Source organism: Neomonachus schauinslandi, chromosome 2 (assembly GCF_002201575.2).
Source record: "Neomonachus schauinslandi chromosome 2, ASM220157v2, whole genome shotgun sequence".
NCBI classification, from domain to species: Eukaryota; Metazoa; Chordata; class Mammalia; order Carnivora; family Phocidae; genus Neomonachus; species Neomonachus schauinslandi.
The window spans coordinates 163,167,080-163,190,881 of record NC_058404.1 but is presented as its reverse complement, the minus strand read 5'-3'; the positions used below and the strand labels follow the sequence as shown (position 1 = coordinate 163,190,881).

General features: G+C 37.3%; 1 protein-coding gene across 2 annotated transcripts in view; it reads left to right on the top strand.

Moving 5' to 3' along the window:
- The window catches only part of OCIAD1 (OCIA domain containing 1), a 28,282-nt gene extending 8,425 nt beyond the window's left edge, over positions 1 to 19,857 (top strand). For both annotated transcript variants that reach the window (XM_021701593.1, XM_021701594.1), the window contains exons 4-9: positions 2,358 to 2,411; positions 8,306 to 8,353; positions 9,867 to 10,002; positions 11,853 to 12,028; positions 16,399 to 16,551; positions 19,102 to 19,857. In XM_021701593.1, the coding sequence (XP_021557268.1) occupies positions 2,358 to 2,411; positions 8,306 to 8,353; positions 9,867 to 10,002; positions 11,853 to 12,028; positions 16,399 to 16,551; positions 19,102 to 19,139 (605 nt within the window). In that variant the 3' untranslated portion in view covers positions 19,140 to 19,857. The remainder of the gene's footprint in view (positions 1 to 2,357; positions 2,412 to 8,305; positions 8,354 to 9,866; positions 10,003 to 11,852; positions 12,029 to 16,398; positions 16,552 to 19,101) is intronic.
- The last annotated feature ends 3,945 nt before the right edge of the window (positions 19,858 to 23,802 follow it).

Below are 23,802 nucleotides of genomic sequence, written 5' to 3'. Positions count from 1 at the left end.
GGCAGACGCTTAATGACTGAGACTCCCAGGTGCACCATACCATCTGGGTCTTTATAGAGTATTCCCAACCCCTGGTCTGAAACTGTGCTGTCCAATGTAGCAGCTGCATCTAGCTATTTATTTTTTTTATTTTTTAAAGATTTTATTTATTTTTCAACAGAGAGAGAGAGACAGCGAGAGAGGGAACACAAGCAGGGGGAGGGGGAGAGGGAGAAGCAGGCTTCCCGCGGAGCAGGGAGCCTGATGCGGGGCTCGATCCCAGGACCCTGGGGTCATGACCTGAGCCGAAGGCAGACGCTTAACGACTGAGCCACCCAGGCGCCCCTGCATCTAGCTCTTTAAATTTAAAATACTTTATAGCAGAAAGGATACAAAGCAAAATCAGCAAAAGGAAAGGAATGTGGGGTAAAGTCCAGAGGAGACCAGGCACAGGCTTCCAAGACTCCTCTGCTAGTAGAGTCACACACAAAAGGACGTGGTAAATTTCTCCAGCTATGGGTTCTGATAATGTGAGTTATGTGTTACTCACCAGGGAATCTAAATGGAGACTCAGTGCCTGGGGTTTTTCCTGGGGGCTGGTCACATACACTCAGCCTAGCAAGTACTGAAATTCCAGACTCTCAGAAGGAAAGCAGGTGTTCAGCATGAGCTGTATTTGTGTAAGCAGTTTGGGCACAGTGAACCACTTATCATTCAGGTCAAGTTTTATATCACTTGTACGGAACTGTTTACCAGTCATGTTCCCACACATCAGCCAAGGACCTTGTCAGGAGGTCTTTTTTAAGGACAGCAGCCTCAGGGCTCTTATTTTAAATCTTTTCTGCACACTACCTAACTGGAAAACACGGATACAGACTAGTCCCATCATCACAGAAAATTCTGTTGGACAGTACTGGTGTAAAAAAGTGATTTTTAATTATGAGCTTTGAGATTATGATGGAGAGCTTTGGATTTTTCAGTCTGGGTTAATATGTGTATATATGTAGATTTTTTTTTTAATTAAGTATAGTTGACAGGGACGCCTGGGTGGCTCAGTCATTAAGTATCTGCCTTCGGCTCAGGTCATGATCCCAGGGTCCTGGGATCGAGTCCCACATCGGGCTCCTTGCTCAGTGAGGAGCCTGCTTCTCCCTCTCCCTCTGCTGCTCCCCCTGCTTGTGCTCTCTCTCTCTCTCTGACAAAGAAATAAAAATCTTTAAAAAAAAAAAAAAAAAGTATAGTTGACAAATGTTACATTATGTAATATTTTCACTTAGTTTTAGGAATTCACTGGTTTAGAAGAAAAAACTTTAGTATTTAAAATGTATACTTGTGTATACTTGCCCCTGTCACCATATAATTGTGGACAAATATTTCTTGTGTTTTGGTCATACCGCGTACTACAGAACTTAAAAGCTTGAGATACGGTATCAGTTAGAATCTGGAACTGCCATTGAATTAGCTGTCCTGTATGGCCTTGAGCAAATTGCTTAACATCTCTGAGTTTCAATTTTCTTACCTTTAAAAGGGCAGTAATTAAAAAAATAACTACGTTAGAGAGATGGTAAAAAGTAAATGAGAAAATGTACATAAGGCATTTAGCATGGGCCATGGAATTTAGTAATTATTCAGTAGTGGCTCTTATTATTTGTAATAATAATAATTCTTGCCTCTCATTAATTCCCCCTTACTCTAATTCAGAAATGACTTTTTGTCCCTATTTAGTATGATGTCTTTATTGGTGATATTAATGAATGGCTCTTCTAAAGCCAAATCTAGATGGTTCTTGAATTACATTGTTTAATATTTGTAATATTCTCTTAAATTTAAAATTTTTTTATATTTCTACTGATTGTATATAATACAGTTTTTCTTTTATTTTTTCCAAGATTTTATTTATTCATTTGAGACAGAGAGATGCAGAGAGAGAGAGCATGAGCAGAGGGAGAGGGAGGAACAGACTCCCTGCTGAGCCAGGAGCCCAAGGACCTTGGGATTGTGACCTGAGCCGAAGGCAGACGCTTAGCCATCTGAGCCACCCAGGCGCCCCTATGATACAGCTTTTAAAAATGGAAGAAATCTTTTTTTTTTTAAGATTTTATTTATTTGAGAGAGAGAAAAAGCATGAACAGGGGGAGGGGCAGAGAGAGAAACAGACTCCCTGCTGAGCAGGGAGCCCTATGTGGGGCTTGATCCCTGGACGCTGAGATCATGACCTGAGCCAAAGGCAGATGCTTAACCAACTGAGCCACCCAGGCAACCCGGGAAAATCTCTTTTAAAAGATCTTCCTAGATGGTTATACACATATTTATCCTAATGAACTCAGACAAAATCTTTTCCTTTTGTTGATGTTGACAAGTTCTTTTTCCTCCTTTAGCTGTTCCTTTGGCTGCAACAAGTATGTTGATTACTCAAGGATTGATTAGTAAAGGTAAATATTTAAACTTCAAATTTATTTGGCATTTTGGATATCATTATATTTTTATGTTTTCCTGATTTTTAGATAAAGTATAATAATGTATCATATTAAACATGACCATTGATACGGTTCTACAACATAAGGAGAGTTATGTCTCCATGGACCCACTGACTCAGATATATTGACTTGAGAATTTGATGTCTTCTGACACTGTAGCAACATTAACAATCAACAAGAGCAAAAAAGTAGCTAAAAATCTACAGAGGTTTTGCAGGGAGGTAGAGGAAAAAACCTGGTCTAGGAAGGCCATCATCACTGTTACCTAGGATCTTGTTAGAAATGCAAATTCATGGGCCCCATCCCAGAACTCCTTAATCAGTCTCTGAGGTAGAGCCTAGGAATCTGTTTTAACAGGCTCCAGGTGATTCTTAAATGCACTGGTTTTTTTTTTTTTTTTAAGATTTTTTTATTTATTTATTTGAGACAGAGAGAATGAGAGAGAGAGAGCACATGAGAGGGGGGAGGGTCAGAGGGAGAAGCAGACTCCCTGCCGAGCAGGGAGCCCGATGCGGGACTCGATCCAGGGACTCCAGGATCATGACCTGAGCCGAAGGCAGTCGCTTAACCAACTGAGCCACCCAGGCGCCCTTAAATGCACTGGTTTAAAGATAGTAGCTCCCTAGCTCCTTAAACCAGAGCTTTGTCTTATAGTAAGAGGGTTGGGGACACTTTCTGTCCCAAATTCTGTTGGTGTGACTATTAACAGTGCCTTGCTCCTACATAACTAATTACACACATAACTGAAGCAGAAATTCCCTTTTTTTAGTCGCAGATATATCGTGATAGACTTGTTCTCGGATAGGGTGAATCCCACTGAAAATGTTAGAACCTGTAATTGAGGCAGATTTTTCTTACAGTTAAAATTCTTCCTGGATTCTTAGTCACCTTTTGGTGATTATTTGACTTGTCATTAATGGCACTATGCCTCTGTGATTTCATTTGCAAAAGTCATACCATGATCAATAATACTCTTCCAAAGTGCTCCTTTGTAATTGTCTGTAAGGTCTCATCCTGGAGCCTTAACGGTAGAATTCAGTAATCCATTTTTAATTGTTTTTATTATTTTTTAAAAGATTTTATTTATTTTAGAGAGTGTGCATGCGAGTGGAGGGGAGGGGCAGAGGGAGAGGGAGACAGAATCTTAGGCAGGCTCCACACCCAGTGTAGAGCCCGACATGGGGCTTGATCTCATGACCCTGAGATCATGACCTGAACGGAAACCAAGAGTTAGACACTTAACTAACTGAGCCACCCAGGTGCCCCTACATTTTTTAGAAAGAATTACTGAAAGTGATTTAACCTAGTTTATGGAAGAATGCTTATTATAATAACTTTGTCAGAGTTGTTACTGTTGGGGTTTTGATAATTTGGAATAAAAATATAAAAAAGAATATTGAATGATATGTTACTCATGTAACTATTTCCCAGGACTAAGGGGTTTTATTGTTAGTTGTATTGAGGATTTGTTTTGGGTACAGTGTTCTAATAAAGTCAGTCTCAAAAAAAGAAATTGGGAAGACTTTAGAAAAGGAATTCAGAGTCCACCAAGACATTTTGCATTTAATCAGAATGCCTGATATTTTGTATATGCTTTCATCCACAGTTTGTCATACTCACCATAGTCTTAGCTGCTCCATCACTACTTGTTAAACATTTAAACATGCCCAGGTCTGTTCTAACTTGAGAACATGAAAAAGAAAAATCTTCCCTCATATCCTTTTCCAACTCGTCCCAGCTGTCTTGCATTTAGAGCCAGACTTCACGAATGACCACTTCACTTTTTACTCCTTTTAACCCATTACAATCTGTGTGAAAAGATTATGCATATGTTCTGACATTTGCCAACACTTTAAAAGATTACCAACACAACTTCCTTGTTGCTTAATTCGATGGGCAGTTTGTGTTCTTGATGGTTATACGACTTTAACCAGTCTTTGAAACCGTTCTCTTCCCCTAGCTTCCATGACACCATATTCTGGTTTTTCTCCTGCCGCTGGCAATTCCTCCATTTTCTCATGTTTTCTGAGTGTCTAATATGTACTATACACTGTTTTTGGTAGATAACACAGACAAAAATTCTTAAGCTGTTGGTACTTAATATTCTAATGTGGGTTTTCATCCTCCACTTGTGTTCTTCAGAGTTCTGCTTTGACTTTTCAGTCTTCAGTCTGTGTAAACTATTACCCAGTGATAATGGGCTTCAGGACCATTTATTGCTCTAAACCCCCATGAAAATTATTGCTAGCCTTCATATCTCCTCCAGAACCATATTCTGCATATCTTCACATGAGTGGCCCTCCTTAGAAACTCTTCAAACTGACTTCATCCCAAACTGAGTTCATTTCCCTCCAGACCAGTTTCTCTGTTGTCCACATGTCTGAATGGTAGCACTCTTCATCTAGGAAACTGAGGCATTATCCTTAACTTCTACCCCTTATTTGCCTTACCCAATGAATGTTCATTCTAGTCCATCTCTTAAATATCTCTGTAAACTCTCTACCTCCATCTGCACTGCCACTGTAATTAATGCAACCATCTGTTGCCAAGAGTATTAAATTAGCCGTCAACAAGTCTATTTGCCTCTATTCTTGCTACTTCCTCTTAGGAAACAGGCTATAACTGTAATAACTCTGTGAGAGCTAAAGAGAACATCTTGTTTACTGTTATATTCCTACTTTCTAGTATGTAGTGTCTATATAAATGATCTGTAACTACTTGGTGATAGAATGACGGAACAGTTCTTTTGAATGAAGGTAGATATTGTTACCATCTTCCTTTTTCTCATTTCAGTTGTGTAACTAAAGCTAATAGCATAACTTAGTTCTCTTTTTATAATTCATATAAATGAAATCCTACAATTAAGTGTTCTTTTGTATACCCTTTTTGAACGTTGTAAGATTCATCCAGTGGTATGCTAGAACTGGCTTGTACCACTTCCAGAAAGCTGATTGTTCAGTTTTCAACAACTTGGCAAGCCAGTGTTTAAACATTGATAGCTTGGAATTGGTCATGGTGCAAGTATTTTCTCCATGGAAATCGACCGACATTACAAATCAGCTTTTTATTTGGAGAGCTGGTTTTCTAGCACATCACTAGATTCATCCACATTGTTGCATGTAATTATAGATTATATATTCTTGTTGCCATATAGTTTTCTATTGTGTAAATATACCACAGCAGTTTATCCATCCTGTTGTACATTGGCAATTGGGTAATTTCCAGTTTTGACTATTACAAGTGGTTCTGCTATGAATACAGCATCTTTTGGTAGACATTTTGCCGGGTCATAGATTATGTATATTTTCAGCTATGGTAGATACTGCCAAACTTTCTAAATTGTTTGGACCAATTTACACTCTCATACTAATTTATTAGTAGAGTTCTGTTTGTATCACATTATAACCAACACTTGCTCTTTTCATGTCCTTTGAATTTTAGCCATTGTGGTGAGTGAACAGTAATACTGATTGTGGTTTTAATTTGCATTTCCCCAATAACTAATGAAGTTGAGGGCCTTTTCTTTTGTTTATAGCTCACTTGAATATATTATTTTTTGGCGAAGTGTCTGTTCAGGTCTGTTGTCCATTTTCATTGGATTGTCTTTTTCTGTTGGTTTTGTGAGGGTTTACTATATCTTCTAGAAGTGAGTCTTTTGTCAAATATTATGTATTGTGATTATTTTTTCCCACTGATTAACTGTAGTTCTTAATATGATAGAGTAAAATTTATCATATTTTTTTATGATGAAGGCTTTTTATGCTCTAAAATATTTGTCTATTAACAGGATATGAAGACTCTCTTACGCTTTTTTCTATAAGCTTTTTCTTTCATACTTAAATTTTCAAGTCATTTGGAATTGTTTTTGAATACAGGTATATCTCTTTTTATTGTGCTTCGCTTTATTGCACTTCACAGATACTGTGGTTTTTACAAATCTAAGGTTTATGGCAGCCATGCTTTGAACAAGTCTCATTGGTGCCATTTTTTCAATAGCATTTGTTCACTTCGTGTCTCTGTGTCACATTTTGGCAATTTTCACAGTAAATGTTCTACTTACTATATTTGTAATGGTGGTCTGTGATCAGTGATTACAACTCTCTAAAAGCTCAGATGATGGTTAGCATTTCTTATCAGTAAAGTAATTAATGTATGTACATTGTTTTTATTTTTTAGACAGTGTTGCGTGTTTAATACAGGATAGCATAAACCTAACTTTTATATGCACTGGGAAAGAGAAAAATGCATTTGACTTTCTTTATTGTGATTCTCCCTTTATTGTGGTGCTCTTGAACCGAACCTGCAGTATTTCTGAGGTATGCCTGTATTGTATGAGGTAGGATAAAGGTACATTTTTCCCCCTTACGGATATGAAGGTGACCCAGCGCCATATTTTGAAAGGACTGTCTGTTCACTGCATGCAGTGTTGCATTTGTCATAAGTGACTGTGTGTGGATCTGTTTCTCGTCTCTCTTCTGGTTTTGATGGGCTTATCTGTTCTTGCACTTAGAACAGTCATAATTACTGTAGCTTTATTATAGATCTCGATATTTGTTGGTAGTCAGTTTTTCAGTTTTGTTGTTTTTCAATATTGCCTTGGTTCTCAGCTCTTTGTATTTCCACATGATTTTTAAAATAAGTTGGAATAAGTTTTTCAACTTTTAGGAATACTTTCTTTGATTTTTAATTGGGATTGCATTGAATTTAAAGATGAATTTATGGAGAATTGTCATACTCACAGTATTTAGTCTTTCCTTTTATGGACATGGATGTATTATTCCTCCACTTAGCTTTCATTTCTCTCAGTAAGTTTTGTACTTTTCAGTGTACAGATCTTTCATATTTTTCATTAGATTGCTCCTGGATCTTTGATGTTTTTGGGTGCTATAATAAATATATCTCTCAAAAAAGTTTGTTTCTGGTATACAGGAATTATTATTTTTTTTCTTTTTGTATATTGACCTTGTGTCAAGTGATCTTGCTAAATTTACCTAATAGATTGTAGAGTCTTTTGGATTTTCTTCATTTTTTTGTTGATGTTGAATTTACTTGGTTTTCTCTTTTAAATAGCTGTAGCTTTAGACTTTGCTGAGGTAATGGAAAGAGCTAATGTAGTCAGGTAATACTTATAGTCTGTACTGATTTTTCCTTTTGTCTTTGTGGGTTTCCCAAAGCTGCTGAGAAATATATTTTTATATTGCATTGCTAGACTTTTTACTACTTTTGTCTCACATTAGAAGAGACTAGATTATAGCTCACAGAAATAGTTTTCTTGCACTTTTTACCATAATTTGTGTCATTTTCTTATATGCTTTTATTTATTTTTTTTAAAGATTTTACTTATTTGATAGAGAGAGAGATAGCGAGAGCAGGAACACAAGCAGGGGGAGTGGGAGAGGGAGAAGCAGGCTTCCCGCGGAGCAGAGAGCCCGGGGCTCGATCCCAGGATGCTGGGATCATGACCTGAGCCGAAGGCAGACACTTAACAACTGAGCCACCCAGGCGCCCCCTTATATGCTTTTAGCATAAACTTGGCATAAGCCTATTTTATTTTTATTTATTTTTTTAAGATTTTATTTATTTATTTGACAGAGAGAGAGCACAAGCAGAGGGAGCGGCAGGCAGAGGGAGAGGGAGAAGCGGGCTCTCTGCTGAGCAAGGAGCCCGATGTGGGGCTCTATCCCAGGACCCTGGGACCATGACCTGAGCCAGAGGCAGCCGCTTAACCAACTGAGCCACCCAGGCGCCCCAAGCCTATTTTATTTTAATAAAAGATAAGACATCTTAATTATCTCAATGTATCTATCTCTCATAGTCTGACTCTGAAATATCTACTCTTTTATCTTTAGGAATCCTTTCAAGTCATCCCAAATATGGTTCCATCCCTAAACTTATATGTGAGTATGGACAACACTCGCTTTCTTACCTAAGTAAAGTAATTCGTTTTTACCAAATGTTTTGTCTTGTCTAACTCATAACCGTTATTTGGTTATTTGTTTTGACCACCTTGTTTAAGCTTTTCATTAAATGGACTAGTCAACTACTTGGGCATTTTATTGTTAGCATTAAGAATTACAAATTATTTGAAAGAATTTTTTTCTTTAATGTAATAAAACGATTACTTTTAAATAATTTGTAAAGATACATAGTATTTTAAAATAAATTCTCTGGTTTACGAGGAAAGAAAATTGTCCAGATATAGGGAAGTAAAATGTCTTTTAAAATTAAGTCTAACTTTAAAAAATCTCTTTACATGTTAAAATGTAAATAAGCATAATTTATCTACATATTATAGTATGGTTTATAGGGAAGAAGCTAAATTGCTTTAAAAAAGAGCACCCGAGACTTTTTATGAGTGTTTCCAGGTTAGCCTCTCTTGTATACTGAAAATAAACACATAAGGCAACAGTAGCCACATTCAGGTACCACGTCATAATTCATTATTTTAAGGAATTTGTTGCACCTAATTTTTTTTATTATATTATGTTAATCACTATACATTACATCATTAGTTTTTGATGTAGTGTTCCATGATTCATTGTTTGCGTATAACACCCAGTGCTCCATTCAATACGTGCCCTCTTTAATACCCATCACCAGGCTAACCCATCCTCCCACCCCCCTCCCCTCTAGAACCCTCAGTTTGTTTTTCAGAGTCCATCGTCTCTCATGGTTCATCTCCCCCTACGATTCCCCCCCTTCATTCTTCCCCTCCTGCTATCTTTTTTTTTTTTTTTTAACATATAATGTATTGTTTCAGAGGTACAGATCTGTGATTCAACAGTCTTGCACAATTCACAGTGCTCACCATAGCACATACCCTCCCCAATGTCTATATCACCCAGCCACCCCACCCCTCCCCCCCCCCCCCACTCCAGCAACCCTCACTTTGTTTCCTGAGATTAAGAATTCCTCGTATCAGTGAGGTCATATGATACATGTCTTTCTCTGATTGAGTTTCGCTCAGCGTAACATTCTCCAGTTCCATCCACGTCGTTGTTGCACCTAATTTTAAAAACAGTCTTATGAAATTAGCTGGGCAAATAGTATGATTCCCGTTTTACAGGAAAAGAAATGGCCTGAAATCCCTGTGACTAGGTTAGAACTCTTTTAATTCCTTTACCACATCTTTCCTGTCTATATTAATAATTAGTAAAGTGGAATTTATATATCATGGAGCAGTTTTATTTTGGATTATTTTATTTTGTGAAAGTGAATTATATCTACAGAATCTTTCTGTGTACTCTGAATCTGATTTAATATGGTACTTTTACCATTATTTCAGGAAATGATCAGTTTTCCCATATAAAGACCTGTTCAAGAACACATTTCTTAAAAACTTCTTTTAGGAGAGATTTTTATTTAAATGGGCACACTGAGTCACATTTTTTGTTTGTTTTTACAAATAAGTTGCTTGTATCATGGGATACTTTGCTGGAAAGCTTTCTTACGTGAAAACTTGCCAAGAGAAGTTCAGAAATCTTGAGAATTCCCCTCTGGGAGAAGCTTTACGCTCAGGACAGGCACGGCGATCTTCACCATCTGGGTAGGCCAAATTCTTATTTTTATTGAAGGTTTTTAATTTTAGCTAAAAAAATTGTAACTGGATATTGCTATAATTCAGGGCATGAAACACTGTGTAACCTGAGGGACTGTTGGAAACTCCGTTTTGCAACAAGCTAAAGTTATTTTGTTTTAAAAAGTGGAGTAAAGGGCGCCTGGGTGGCTCAGTTGGTTAAGCGACTGCCTTCGGCTCAGGTCATGATCCTGGAGTCCCGGGATCGAGTCCCACATCGGGCTCCCTGCTCAGCAGGGGGTCTGCTTCTCCCTCTGCCCTCTTCCCTCTCGTGCTCTCTGTCTCTCATTCTCTCTGTCTCAAATAAATAAATAAAATCTTTAAAAAAAAAAAAAGTGGAGTAAAATATGCCTACCTTTGGTTTATTTTTATTTATTTGTATTTATTTATTTGAGAAAATTCTTGCCACAACTTGGGGCTTGAACTCAGGATCCCAAGATCAAGAGCTGCCATGTTCTATCAACTAGCAAGCCAGGCACTCCTACCTTTGTTTTATTTTTATTTATTTATTTATTTATTTTTAAGATTTTATGTATTTGAGAGAGAGAGAGAGCGCGAGCTGGGTGCGGGGAGAGGGAAAAGCAGGCTCCTGGCTGAGCAGGGAGCCCGACACAGGGCTCGATCCCAGGACCCTGAGATCATGACCTGAGCTGAAGGCAGACGCTTAACCGACTGAGCCACGCAGGCAGCCCCCTATTTTTGTTTTAAATAAAGAGTAGCATCCTGTTAGGAGTGCTTATACCAGAATAAAGGATTTTAATTTGGCAAATACCTTTGAGTACTATATTTTAGACTTTTCTTTTGAATTCCCAAATTTTATCAGTCCCATCTCTTAAATTTCAGCCTTTTAATTCTTATTTTAAGTATATTCTCCAAATTTTTATTTTAATTATGTAAGTATAAATAAATGAATCTGTCCATCTGGATAGGTAGATAAGTAATAATGTAATTTAGTAGATTTAATAGATAAATTGTTATAAATGGTAAACCCCACAAAAGCTAGTATTACTTATATATCTGCTTTAGCAAAATAGTGTTTATGGCCTGCTAGCTGTGGAAGTAACTTCCCTTAATGTGGGGACTGAACGTACTTTCTGATTTGAAATACTTTTTTCTTTCCAAGGACCTTTTTTTTAGATTTTATTTATTTATTTATTTTAGAGTGTGCGCCAGCAAGTGGGGGCTAGGAGCAGAGAGTGAGGGAGAGGGAGGGGGAAAGGATCTCAGGCATAGGGCTCAATTCCATGGCCCTGACTGAGATCATGACCTGAGCCAAAACCAAGAGTCAGACAGTTAACCGACTGAGCCACCTAGGCACACCTCCAAGCACGTTAAACTTGTTAAAATGATCGCTGAAGTGGCGCGCCTGGGTGACTCCGTTGGATAAGCAGCCGATTCTTGATTTCAGCTCAGGTCATGATCTCAGGGTCATGAGATTGAGCCCTGCTTTGGGATCCATGTTCAGTGGGGAGTCTATTTGAGATTCTCTTCCTCCTTCTGCCCCTCCCCCACCCCCTCGCACACGTTCTCTCTCTCTCAAGTAAATAATTTTTTTAAAAAAATGTGAAGCTTAGGAATTAGAAAATTGGATGTACATTTCTGTATTAAGAGTGGTGGTTTTTAAGTTGTATAAATGGGTCAAAACTTATTTTTAAGGTTTTTGTGGCAGAGAGAAACAGACTTCATTTTACTGTTCTAGATAACCATGTAAAAATTACATCATTCCTTTAGAAAGTAAGATAACTAGTTTTCATACCATAACACATTTTTTTTTACGGTGTAGGCAATAATTTGTATTTCTTATACAATATGATTTACAGGCACTATTCTCAGAAGTCAAAATATGACTCAAATTTGGGTGGTCATTCATCTTTTGTGACGTCTCCAGCCGCAGACAACATAGAAAAAGAGATGCTTCCTCATTATGAGCCAATTCCATTCAGTGCTTCTATGAATGAATCTACTCCCACTGGTATTACTGATCATATTGCCCAAGGTAGAAACTTCTCTTGAAATGAGTTTCAGCATTATATGGTCCAACGTATGTATAAACTTTATTTAATGACCTTTTCTGCTGGATTTCACCTGTATGTTCCACCATCAGCCTACACTCAGCATGTGTGTTCATCTGTTTCTTCATTCATTCAACATTTTTTGACGTCCAGTAGGTGTCAGGCACTCGGCTAGGTATGGAAGAAGTATAGATGAATAAGACCTGCTTCTTGTCCTTGAGAAACTCCCTTAGACTGTTAGAAGATATAGAAATATAAGGAAAAATTACTAATACGTCCCATTAATCAAAAATACTAACAAAGTTTAGTGATCATTGCAAAGAAGTGGTAAATTGGGCCACGGGGAGGCTTCAGAGAGGTTACACTTGTTAGGCTGGTCTTAAAGGCTTTCAGCTTCTTTGTCTGTAATGTGAGAAAAATAATAATTACCTGCCTTACAGAACTCTTGTCAAGTGAGAAAATCCATGTGAAAATGCTTTGTGAAGTTTGTGTAAATACTAGCTTTGAAGATCGCAGAATGTAAGTGAAACAACACCAACTTTGGATTAAGGCCTGGATTTGAATGATTGACATTTGCTAGCTATGTGACTTTAGGCAAGTAACTTTGTGATCGCTTCAGCTTCTTGATCTCTGGGATGGAGATAATACCTCTCTTAAAGAACTTTGGGAATGAGATGAAATAATCAGAGGTAATGCCTGACAAGTCATAGGCTCTTAACAGTTGCTCATTTCCTTCTTTCGTTTTTTCAATCTAATTTGTGGTGAAAAGTGAAGAATTAGGAAGTACAGGTTTGCAGTTCCTTATCTAAAAATCCTAAAATCCAAAAAAACTTTGATAACCACAAAGCTTTATTTAAAAAATTTTTTTTATTATCTATTTTTCTGACATGGGCTTGACTGCATGACCCCAAGATCAAGAGTCACACGCTCTACCAACTGAGCCAGCCAGCCACCCCTACAAAGCTTTTTTTGTAGTTAAACTGGTGATGAAATCTGACTTAACTCCTTTCACACTCTGGCCTAAACTGGCATAGACTATTTATAATCTTCATCTTAATATGATTTTTCTTGCATTTTGTTGTACAGAATATTAATGTTTGCTTATGCATTGTTTCTTCAAACCTCCGAATGTATGGATATTAAGTAATATTTTTTTTATATTAAGTAATGTATTAACAAGCTATATACTATGACATCTTTCTAAAATCTGAGAAACTGAATTTTGAAACATTTCTGACTACAAAGTTTTAGATAAGGGATTTTGGATGGAATATTCTTTGAAAACGTTTGCTTTAATGCAAATACCATAAGCCAGTAACCATGAGGAACAAATAAGGTTAAAGGAACATTTTTGTTGCTTGAGATGGGAGAGATTTGGATCTATGTGTAGGTTAAAGGGAGGGAGGGGAAATAGTGGGAAGGGGCGAAGTTGATTATAGGTCAAGTAATGTTGCAGAGGTTGTAGAAGGGTTCTGGGTAGGTTAGAACATAAAGTAGCCACTAAATATATATGTGGCCGTTTAAATTAATTAAAATTAAATCAAATTGAAAATTCAGTTCCTCAGTTTCTTTGTAGCATTTCACTTGTTCTGTAGCCACATGTGCTAGAGTGGCTACTCTGTTGGAATGTGCAGATACAGAACGTTCTCATCCTTACAGAAAGTGATATTGGACAGCATTGCTTTGGAGCAAGTTGGGGTGGGGGCAGTGAGTATTAACATTTTGGAAAAGAAGAAACAGGAGAGAATGGAAGTTAAAATAATTAAAGACATCTTAAGTGGATGAAAGGTGTTGAGAGTCTTGACTCCACCCCACCCCACCCCCCCAATGTTTGGAAACAAAGACCTCCCAAGTAGTCAGAGAGGGAAGGAGGTGGGCAGGTTAGGAGAGAGTGGTTAGTATTTATCTTCAAAGGCATCTGTTCTTAGTTCTCACTGCATCTCTCATTTTCCTAGTCTCTCAAGTTCAGATCCATTCTACTTGTATTCCGGCCACGCATGACTTCTTTCCTTGTAATGACTTTCATCTTTCCTTCCATTTGCATTAGAAAATTTCACGCTGGGGCGCCTGGATGACTCATTCATTAAGTGTCTGCCTTTAGCTCAGCTCCTGATCCCAGGGTACTGGGATCGAGCCCCGCATCGGGCTCCCTGCTCAGCGGGAAGCCTGCTTCTCCCTCTCCCTCTGCCCCTGCTTGTGTTCCCTCTCTCGCTATGTCTCTCTCTGCCAAATAAATAAATAAAATCTTTTAAAAAAAAGAAAAAAGAAAAGTCCACGCTATGTTGTACAATTCCTTTTCCAAATAACAGCAGACAGACAAAAAAAGCCCTTTGGTATCTGCCCACAGACTACAGCAAGGCCCATATTTTAAAATATTTTATGTCCTCGAGGTGCAGCCATCTATCCATCCACTGCTCTGCTTTCTCAATCCCTTCTCTAATTCAAGCTTGCCACTCTTTGACTACTCTCCACATGGGCCAGTTGTGGCCTCTGCTTTGCCCTAGCTGCTGTCCTCCCTTACCAGGACGTTCTCTCCTTTTGTTAAAGCCCTGTTTGCCCTATTTGGTTCTGCTTTCTTTTACTAGGAATTGAAAGAGTTATTAATCTTTCAGAGTAGAAAGTACTCTTTCATTGCTGTTAGACTTATCATAGATAGTTTATTACAGTTAGATTTAAGTCATTGCTGTTTTATATTTTATTCCTTCCAGCTCTTTATAACCTTCCCAAAGTAGTAAATCATGCTGTCCCTACACAATGCAGAATATTTTCATTGGGCTTTGTAAGTGGAAAAAATTCTCCCTAATCTTCTGATTTATGTTTCCATTATTTGTCACAGAATTTTGGAACAAAGAAGTATTTTCTTTTCAGTGAGAAAAAGTATTAGACCTGGAAGGAACTTTAAAGATAGATCATGTAGTCAAACGTCTGTATTTCACAACTGAGAAAACCAAGATTCAAAGAAGTTTAGTGATTTGCCCAAGGATATTCACTGATTGTTGGCAAAGTGGGAATGAGAATTTAGGGTTCCTAACTAATAATCTAGTATACACTGTCTCCTTCAGAATTTTAAAAATATCATTTATGGTAAAGGGAAATGAGTTTAATAATTACTCATTAATAATGAAATGTGAGTGCTTTTTAAACCCAATATAAGGTTATCATATTTTTCTTTGCATTCTTTTTTAGCAAAAATTTAGTTTTCAAGAACGGTATAATATTCAAACTAATATTTAAAGCCTTTTGCTTTGTATCAGTGCAGTATACTTTGTAGTGAAATAAAAGGTTATGCCTGAAAACATTTAAAGTTGTAGTTAACGTTGATTTGAAAATTCTGATTATTCACTGGGACCTTACTGTAGAATTCCAAAATACCACTTACATAAACTGCTTTTTAAAAAATTATCTTAATTAATGATTATATTAATAAAATGATGTATCCAATTTGTGTGTAAGAACTTCTTTGAAAACTACTATTGGAGTGGGGTGTAAGACTTTCTAAGTTAAGTAGTTGTTGACTGAATGTTATGTTAGCATTAGTTCATTTCTTTTAAAATGTTTATATGACTTTTTTTGCTGGTTATACATTTTGTAAACTATGTTTAGTATTTGCTCCTGTCGTCTAATAGTAAGAGTAACCACTTCCTTATTTTTACATCAATATTTAACTCTTTGATGATATATATTGCTACTTTGACTCTCTTTGGGAGAGGTAAAGAATAAAGGCTGGTTACCTGGCCAAAATTATCGTTGCCACTTTTTTTCTGCCTCAGTATTGCTCCATTCGACCTGAGTAAAAATGATGCATATGGTGATTGAAGGCTATATTTTACACTTTTCAACAGCTATTTCCAAGTGTTTTTGTTTAAGTATAAAAATGGCACATTTTTTTTTAATAGTTGTTCACATATAGACTGATTATAGGAACATTCAACTATGGAAATATTACTAAGTAGAATATATACGATGTCAAATTTTGTTCAGTTGCCACTATTAGAATGTATTTCTTTTTAATTACATAAACAGTGTGAATAATTTCCCAGTAAAACACTAATATTTTAGTGAGTATAAATCACACTGGTATGTATTATGATACCATTCTTCTGGCCATGGTTACTTTTTAATTTTTTTATGTTGATTTTAAATTTTAGAAATAAAAGCTTAGAAGTATAAGAGGAAGTCAGTTTTCATTTTGTAATTATCTTGGGGGAAATACAGTACTTTTGGAATGGTGGTAATAATTTGCCTTTTTACTTTATTCTGTTTTTATTATAGGTAAGAAGCATTTAGAAAATTTAGTTGCTTTGGATTTATTCAGATCCTTTTATCACCATTTATTAACTGTTTGTTGTTTTAGGACCTGATCCCAACCCTGAAGAAAGTCCTAAGAGAAAAAATATTACATATGAGGAATTAAGGAATAAGAACAGAGAGTCATATGAAGTAACTTTAACACATAAGACTGACCCCTCAGTCAGGCCTATGCAGGAAAGAATGCCAAAAAAAGAAGGTATGATAGTTTAGTCTGAATCACTTTACTCTTTAGGATCAGAAACTGCAGCATTAGTTAAAAATATTAACTCTACTAATATGTGATTTAATTCTGCAAGCAGTTAACCAAAATAACATTTTTTTAAAAAGAATAGTTCTGTCACAGTTAACTAGTTTTTCCTTTTCTAAGGTGTTCCAAAGACCGTTTTGTGTTAGAAAATAATAAAGTCCAAATAGTGGTATGAATTAAAACAGACTAGTTTTAGTAAGTTGTATAAATTATAAATCCATTTGAATGTTTTCTCTTATCAGAAATCACCTTGGGACTTAATAAGTGTTTTTTAAATGATCCATCGAATGCCTAAAACCAAATCTGGTTGCCTGAGTTTGATAACGGGCTGTAGTGACACTTTAAGCAGAATTAGAGAATCAAGATTGAGGAATGAAATTGATTCTCAATCTTATGTTTTGTGAAATTGAAATAAATAGAAGTTATATGCGTTATAAACCAGCTTTTAGGGCACTTCCAGAAGAGGAGTTTGACCTTTTTTTCAATAGTACTTTTGCTCTATAATTAATTATAAATTTAAAAATCACAGCTTGTTTTCATTCCTTTTGGAAGAGCTCTACATTACCCAAAGTAAATTTTCTGACACAGAAGTTTACCCCTAATGGAAGAAGGCATTTTGAGCAGGGGTTTGTACCTATTTCAGTGTAGAATTTTATGACCTCTTTTTTGAAGAATTTTAGAGAGTGTCACTGTTTTAAGGTTTTCTATTTATTACTTTAAAAAAAGGGAAGGAAGAGGTCCTTGGTACCTTCTTGAGAGTCCTATGCCACAAAGAATGCAAAAATACATAAAAGTTTTGAGTATTTTTTATTATGATTGTTCTTTTAGAACCAATTTTATTTCTAATTGTTAGTGGTTGCTTCATTTAGAATTCTGTTTTCATAACCATCATGGATAATATTGCTGTCATACTATTAATGTAAAAAAATCCAGCTTTCAAATAGATTTGTAATAAAAAATACTTGTTAATGTTTGTCATTAGAAGAAAACCTTTAGCATAAACATTTTGCATTCGGTGGCCATTATTTTATAATATATAAAGACTTACTGGTACTTTGTTCCAGTAATTAATTTGAGGATTTAGACTGTAAGCTCCATGAGGGCAGGCAGTAGCATTTCTCTCATTTTTGTAAGCTTTTCTGTTATATGTCTGCACAGCGTAGTTTGCACTGATGTATCAGATATGAAGTGTTTTGGTTGGGCCTCAGTAATAAAGGTTATTAACAAAAGGAAATGAATTAGGTAGGTCTTTGGCACATGCTGGATTTTGACATTTGTGGTTTTGACTGAACAATCTTGAAGTTCTGTTACATGACAGTAATGTGAAATAACTTTTTTCTTTGTAAAAAGAAAGCTGATTTTTTTGTGTGCGCTCTATATATAAAGAAAAACAGTTATGAAATAGTTCGGGTGATTTTTTAGAATGTTCTATTTTAGAATCTAGACAGAAAATTTGACATTACTACAGTGTAGATTGACTTGGTCAGAAAGTATCACTTAGGTTTTCAGCTTCAGTTTGTGTATATTATGTTTGTTGACATTTACCTAAATTAGAAATTAAGACTGAGAAATTTCAAAAACAGAAGCATATTATCAATTAGCCATCAGGGCATGATGGCACCACACATCATATAGCTTCTAGAAGACTCCCTTATATTCATGAGGAAATGAAAGCTAGGGGAAAAGGCAAAATATGAGGGAAAAGGCATATAATATCTTAGTATAATAATGCAATAGTTTGACTTAAACAGACTCCTTGAAAGACTCTTGTGGAAGGGGTTTCTAGTCCATACTTTGATAACTGCTCCTTTACATTGTTATGAATACTTGAGTCTTTTGAAGAGTTGTAATCCACAGATGAAGGCTATGTAGAAGAGAGGCTGAAAGTAAAAGAGTAGAGAAGACAGAGGAGCTTATTTCAAAATGTAGTTTCATGTAAAATGCAGGAATATTGGAAACCATTTCTTTCTTGTATAGTATTACAGCTCATGGGGGAGAAGAATGAATTAACCACAACCTGAAGACCTGATCATTTCTATTACTGTATTTTTTGTGAGAAACAAAATTCAAATGTTATTATTTTTTATTTCCTGGTAATTTTTTTGTATGTTCTATAATATATACCACACTTAGTATGGTAAGTTGTAAAGGTGTCCACACTTTGGACCTCAATAGACTTGTGTTCAGATTTTGGTTCTGTTTGCTTTATTAAAGGCTTGTACCTTGGGCAAGTTACTAATCTGTTTTCTCACCCTTCAGATGGGGATTGTGTTTACTTTATAAGCTTGTTACGAGGATAAAAGATTGATGTAGTTTTTGATAGAGTGCATCGTTATTTATGTCTAACCCTCACTTCACAAAAGTCTAGCTAGCCCCTTTCTCTCATGTGCATTTATTGAAAATGAAAGAGAAACAATTTTCATCATAGTAGCAAACGTAAAATAGTATCTTTTACTTGTTAATATTTGGAATCATCAATTATTTGTGCTTTTTTCCTAGTCAAAGTAAACAAATATGGAGATACTTGGGATGAGTGAAAAATTGCATCATTGGACCTACTGAAGGCGTTTCAATATCCAGCTTCATCTAGGTGGTCATGAATATCTGCATGCTTTGAGCTCAGCAGCAGTCTTCATACACACATTTAAAACTAGAACCTGGGTTCTTGTGGTTTGGCTTATTAAAATGATGTTTAAAAACACAGATTTTAATGTGAATGTTGTGTGAATGTATTCACCTTGAACTGTATGAATGATGATATTATACCATGACCACATATAGTTTGTGAAATCGTTTTAAGTTACAGGGTAGGGATACTCTCTTATGAAACTACAAAGAGATTGTCTACTCTAGGATCAGCATATATGAAAATAAGTATCTGCATGTTGAATTGGGGTGGGTGCGGGGGGAGCAAGCATAATTTTAAGTGTTAAGCTTTACATCCAAAAATTATTAAAAAGCCTTTCTCCAGTGTTTGCTGTATTCACTTATTAATGTTTATGGTAAATAAAACATTAAAGGAACATGCATCTTTGTTGATTTCATGGATTTATGGTTTGTAATCTCTTTAAGTATAATTATATGTAAGTGGTGTTTGTGGGGATAGAAAATGAAGTCATCTGTTTCTGAATATTTAATAGTATAATGAATGTGACTCATGTAAATAAACGTAGTAAATAGCTCAACACCTTTAAGCAATGGTCATATTTGAAAAGTTTGCAGATTCCACAGGAATAAAAATTTGGTAAACTTTGTTCATTATCTACCCAATGTTTGTTTCTGGTTCAGGTGAATGGAAAATGAAACTGGTCTCATCTAAATTCTACTTACTCATAATTGCAGTTCTACCAGAAACATAGTGTTTCAGTTAGCTATTGTAAATCCCCAAACTTGGTGGCTTAAAACTGGTCATTTATTATCTCCATTTTCTCTGTGGGTCCTGATGAAGGAAGGATTCAGCTGAGTTATTTGGCTGTGTGTCTCTTAGGTCATTCAGATGCTGGGTGCTTCTGACGTCAGGGAACCAGAGCACCTGGGGTTTGGCCAGGGCATCTCTCCCTCCATTTGGTTTCAGGACCTTGCCACGGCCTCTGGGTGGGTTTGAGGGCTCTTCACAGCATGGAGTGCTCAGGACAGACTTTTCTATGTGACCACTTAAGGCTGTAACAGGAATGGTCCAGCAAGCGTGTCAGAAGATCAGATTTGATCTTTGCCTGGAAGCCATTTCTCAGCATGAGAAAATTCTGCTTGCTTTTTTTTTTTTTTTTTTTTAAGATTTTAGATCTTTATTAATTTTTTTAAAAGATTTTATTTATTTGGGGCGCCTGGGTGGCTCAATCGTTAAGTATCTGCCTTCGGCTCTGGTCATGATCCCAGGGTCCTGGGATCGAGCCCCGCATCGGGCTCCCTGCTCTGCGGGAAGCCTGCTTCTCCCTCTCCCACTCCCCCTGCTTGTGTTCCCTCTCTCGCTGTCTCTCTCTCTATCAAATAAAGTCTTTAATTTTTTTTTTAAGATTTTATTTATTTGTGAGAGAGAGAATGAGAGACAGCATGAGAGGGAGGAGGGTCAGAGGGAGAAGCAGACTCTCCACTGAGCAGGGAGCCCGATGCGGGACTCGATCCTGGGACTCCAGGATCATGACCTGAGCTGAAGGCAGTCGCTTAACCGACTGAGCCACCCAGGCGCCCTCAAATAAAATCTTTAAAAAAGAAGGCAGACGTTTAACGACTGAGCCACCCAGGCGCCCCAAAAGAAACTTTTGCTGGCTTAAGAAACTCTTATGGGCCTTTATATTTTCTACAAATCGCATTTGGAAATGGAATAAGTTGTTCTATTATGTCTCTTCTCTCATTTTAGGCAGCTAGAAAAATCCAGGTGTCATCCTCAACACTGCCCAGAAGTCTTAGCTAGATCATTATGTTTGTTGGTACGTTTTCTATTTTCTGTGTTGCCACAGGTGACAGTTTTGTTAAACTCTATACAGCTGATAATCAAAATCTCTTCCAGCTTCCAATAATGTTTCCCTCTCTCTTCTGTGACCCTTCCTTGACAGCCTCCTTGGAACCTCTTTAGGTTTCTGTTAACACCCTCATCCAGGCTTTTGAGGTTTATACTGATCATCTCCCCAAAGTCCTGCCAGCATGCCTCTGCCACTCGTCCCCTAGACCAATGCTACGTGTTTTAGGTCTGTGTTAATGGCAGCACCCCACCTACAGCTACCCAATTTCTGTATGAGAATTTGATAGAAAAGCAGATTGCCCTGAGTGATAGAGAGTAAGGGGTTTCTTACAGGGATTAGATCCTAGGCAACTGTGGAACTGTGTGCAGGCTATTGGCTCTGCATCTAGTGTCAGGCCTGTTCTGATAGTCGCAGTAGAGACAAGTGGAAACTCACAAGGCTCGTTAGGCTTAAGTCTGGAACTGGCTCGCCTTCATTTCTGCCTCACAGCTTGCCTGAAGCAAGTCATGTGGACAAACGCAAGGTCGAGAGATCGGTAGTTTGCCTCGCTCACAGTGGGAAGGAAATGCAAAATTACGTGTCAAGAGGCATGGATATAGCACGGAAGCCCAGGTTTGTCTCCCTCGCCCGGAGAGCGGAAGCTCTTCCAGGACAGGAAGCGGGTCTCTTTTTTACTTACGCCTGAATCTCCAGCCCCAAGCCGACTTCTTGGCCAGATATAGATACTTCGGAGTGTTTGTCAACCTAAGCCTGTAATTTCCCTGTGGCTACAAAGTAGCTTTTCTTTTTTTGGTCCCACCTGGCCCTACAAAATAGGATTATTCTTCTTCTTTCACACAATAGCCTTTAAATATTGGAACGCATGTGCCTCTGAGTTTCTTCAACCACTGGAGTGGGTTTCCAGACCCATCACATCCCGGTCTGGGGACACTCCCGTAAGACCTTTCTGAACAGTCGCAGGCCGGGCCGGTCCGGGGCCGCACCGCTGAGCCTCACGTCTCCTTCCCCTGCGGGTACGTATGTGGCTCCCGGAATCTCACCGGCCCAGACCGCAGAGGGGATCCCCTGCTTGTGCTTTCTCTCTCTCTCTGACAAATAAAATCTTTAAAAAGAAATGAAGTGGAAAAATTTTGTCAACTAACAGATTGCATTATTTGAATATCAAGAAAATTATCTATCTGACATTTTCATTGTTTTAATCAAGTCCTTCAAGACAAATGTTAGCAGAAATTCATCATGTTAGCAGAAAATAAGTCATCTATTCTGACAGCAAGGGAAGAGAATATCTTTTCTCTTTTTAAAGATGTTATTTATTTGACAGAGAGCACAAGCAGGGGGAGCAGCAGAGGGAGAGGGAGAAGCAGGCTTCCTGCTGAGAGGGAGCCCGATGTGGGACTCGATTCCAGGACCCTGGGATCATGACCTGAGCCGAATGCAGACGCTTAACGACTGAGCCACCCAGCCACGCCTGAGACTGTCTCTGCTTAAGTGAGAATTTTTAAAAATATGTAAGTATTATATACAGTACATCTTTTTTTTTTTTTTTTAAATCATGAAAGTACTGCTTTTACAAACTGATGACCAGCGTGGTGATGAGTGTTGGTAATTTCTAAATGCTGAAAGACAAAGGCCACTCCTTTGACACATCTTCCTACAAGAAACAGACATTCTCCCCCAGATATGCGTTTCCTAATATATGCAACAGATAATGTGGCAAAATATTTGAGATGTCTTAAGTGACCTTCCAGTTTTTTCTTTACTGATTTCCTTTCACATCACTGTGATAAAACTGTTTCAATGAATAACTTACCTGCCTAGGAAAAGCAGAGAGCCCAATAAATCCAATTTGATTCAAAAGAGTGATGAAGATGTCAGCTGTGAAACAATGGGCCCTTTCACCAATAATAGATTCGTCTTTTCCCAGTACCCCAAGACGGATTTCAACATTGACTTGCTGTGCTTAGCAATGTGAAGATGTTCTGATCCCTGGGAAATCCGTTTCTGGCATGCAGGAAACAAATGTGCCTAATTCTGAATGGTTGCCAATCACTGAGAGAACAAAGAGTCACCAAGTGCTAGTTGTTGGAGCCAGGAGTTTAACTGCATCCATGAAGCTGGGATGCTGGCTCTGTGTTCTGATGGACAGAAACAGCACTTTAGCAGCTGAACGACCAGGCTATGGAAGATAGCCAGGAGACAGCGTCAAAATCACTCCATTTCAGCTGGTCACGTAAAATGGTGACCTTAATGGTCACGTAAAAATAAAAACTCCCAATATTTTTTATATTTAAAATAAAACATTTATATCAATTATTAACTTCTGATGAGATTTCCCTTTTTACCTCCGTGGTATAGGTTTCAAAATGTATTAAGTAAAATACAAACATGTACACACATTCACACACACACACTCAATATAGAAGTGGTGACACATACATAAAGCATTTTCCCGAGAAACTGCAAAGATGCAAGGGAAATTTTTATGTAGGGCTCAAACAACACAAGGTCCCCAGTGGAAGAGGTTGGTTGGTTGGTTGTTTTTTCATGCAAAAAACCTGGTAGGAGGATACGAATCCACCTCCTGGGTTTGGATTGGCTTCTTCTAAGCTCCGTATGGCCCTAAAAGTTTATCATTCCATGAATTAATTCTTCCAGTGATTGTTGCCATAAACAAACTTCCTTGGGAGAGGAGAGGCAGTTTGGAAAGTTGTACATGTTTATATACAGGCCACTAGCAGTA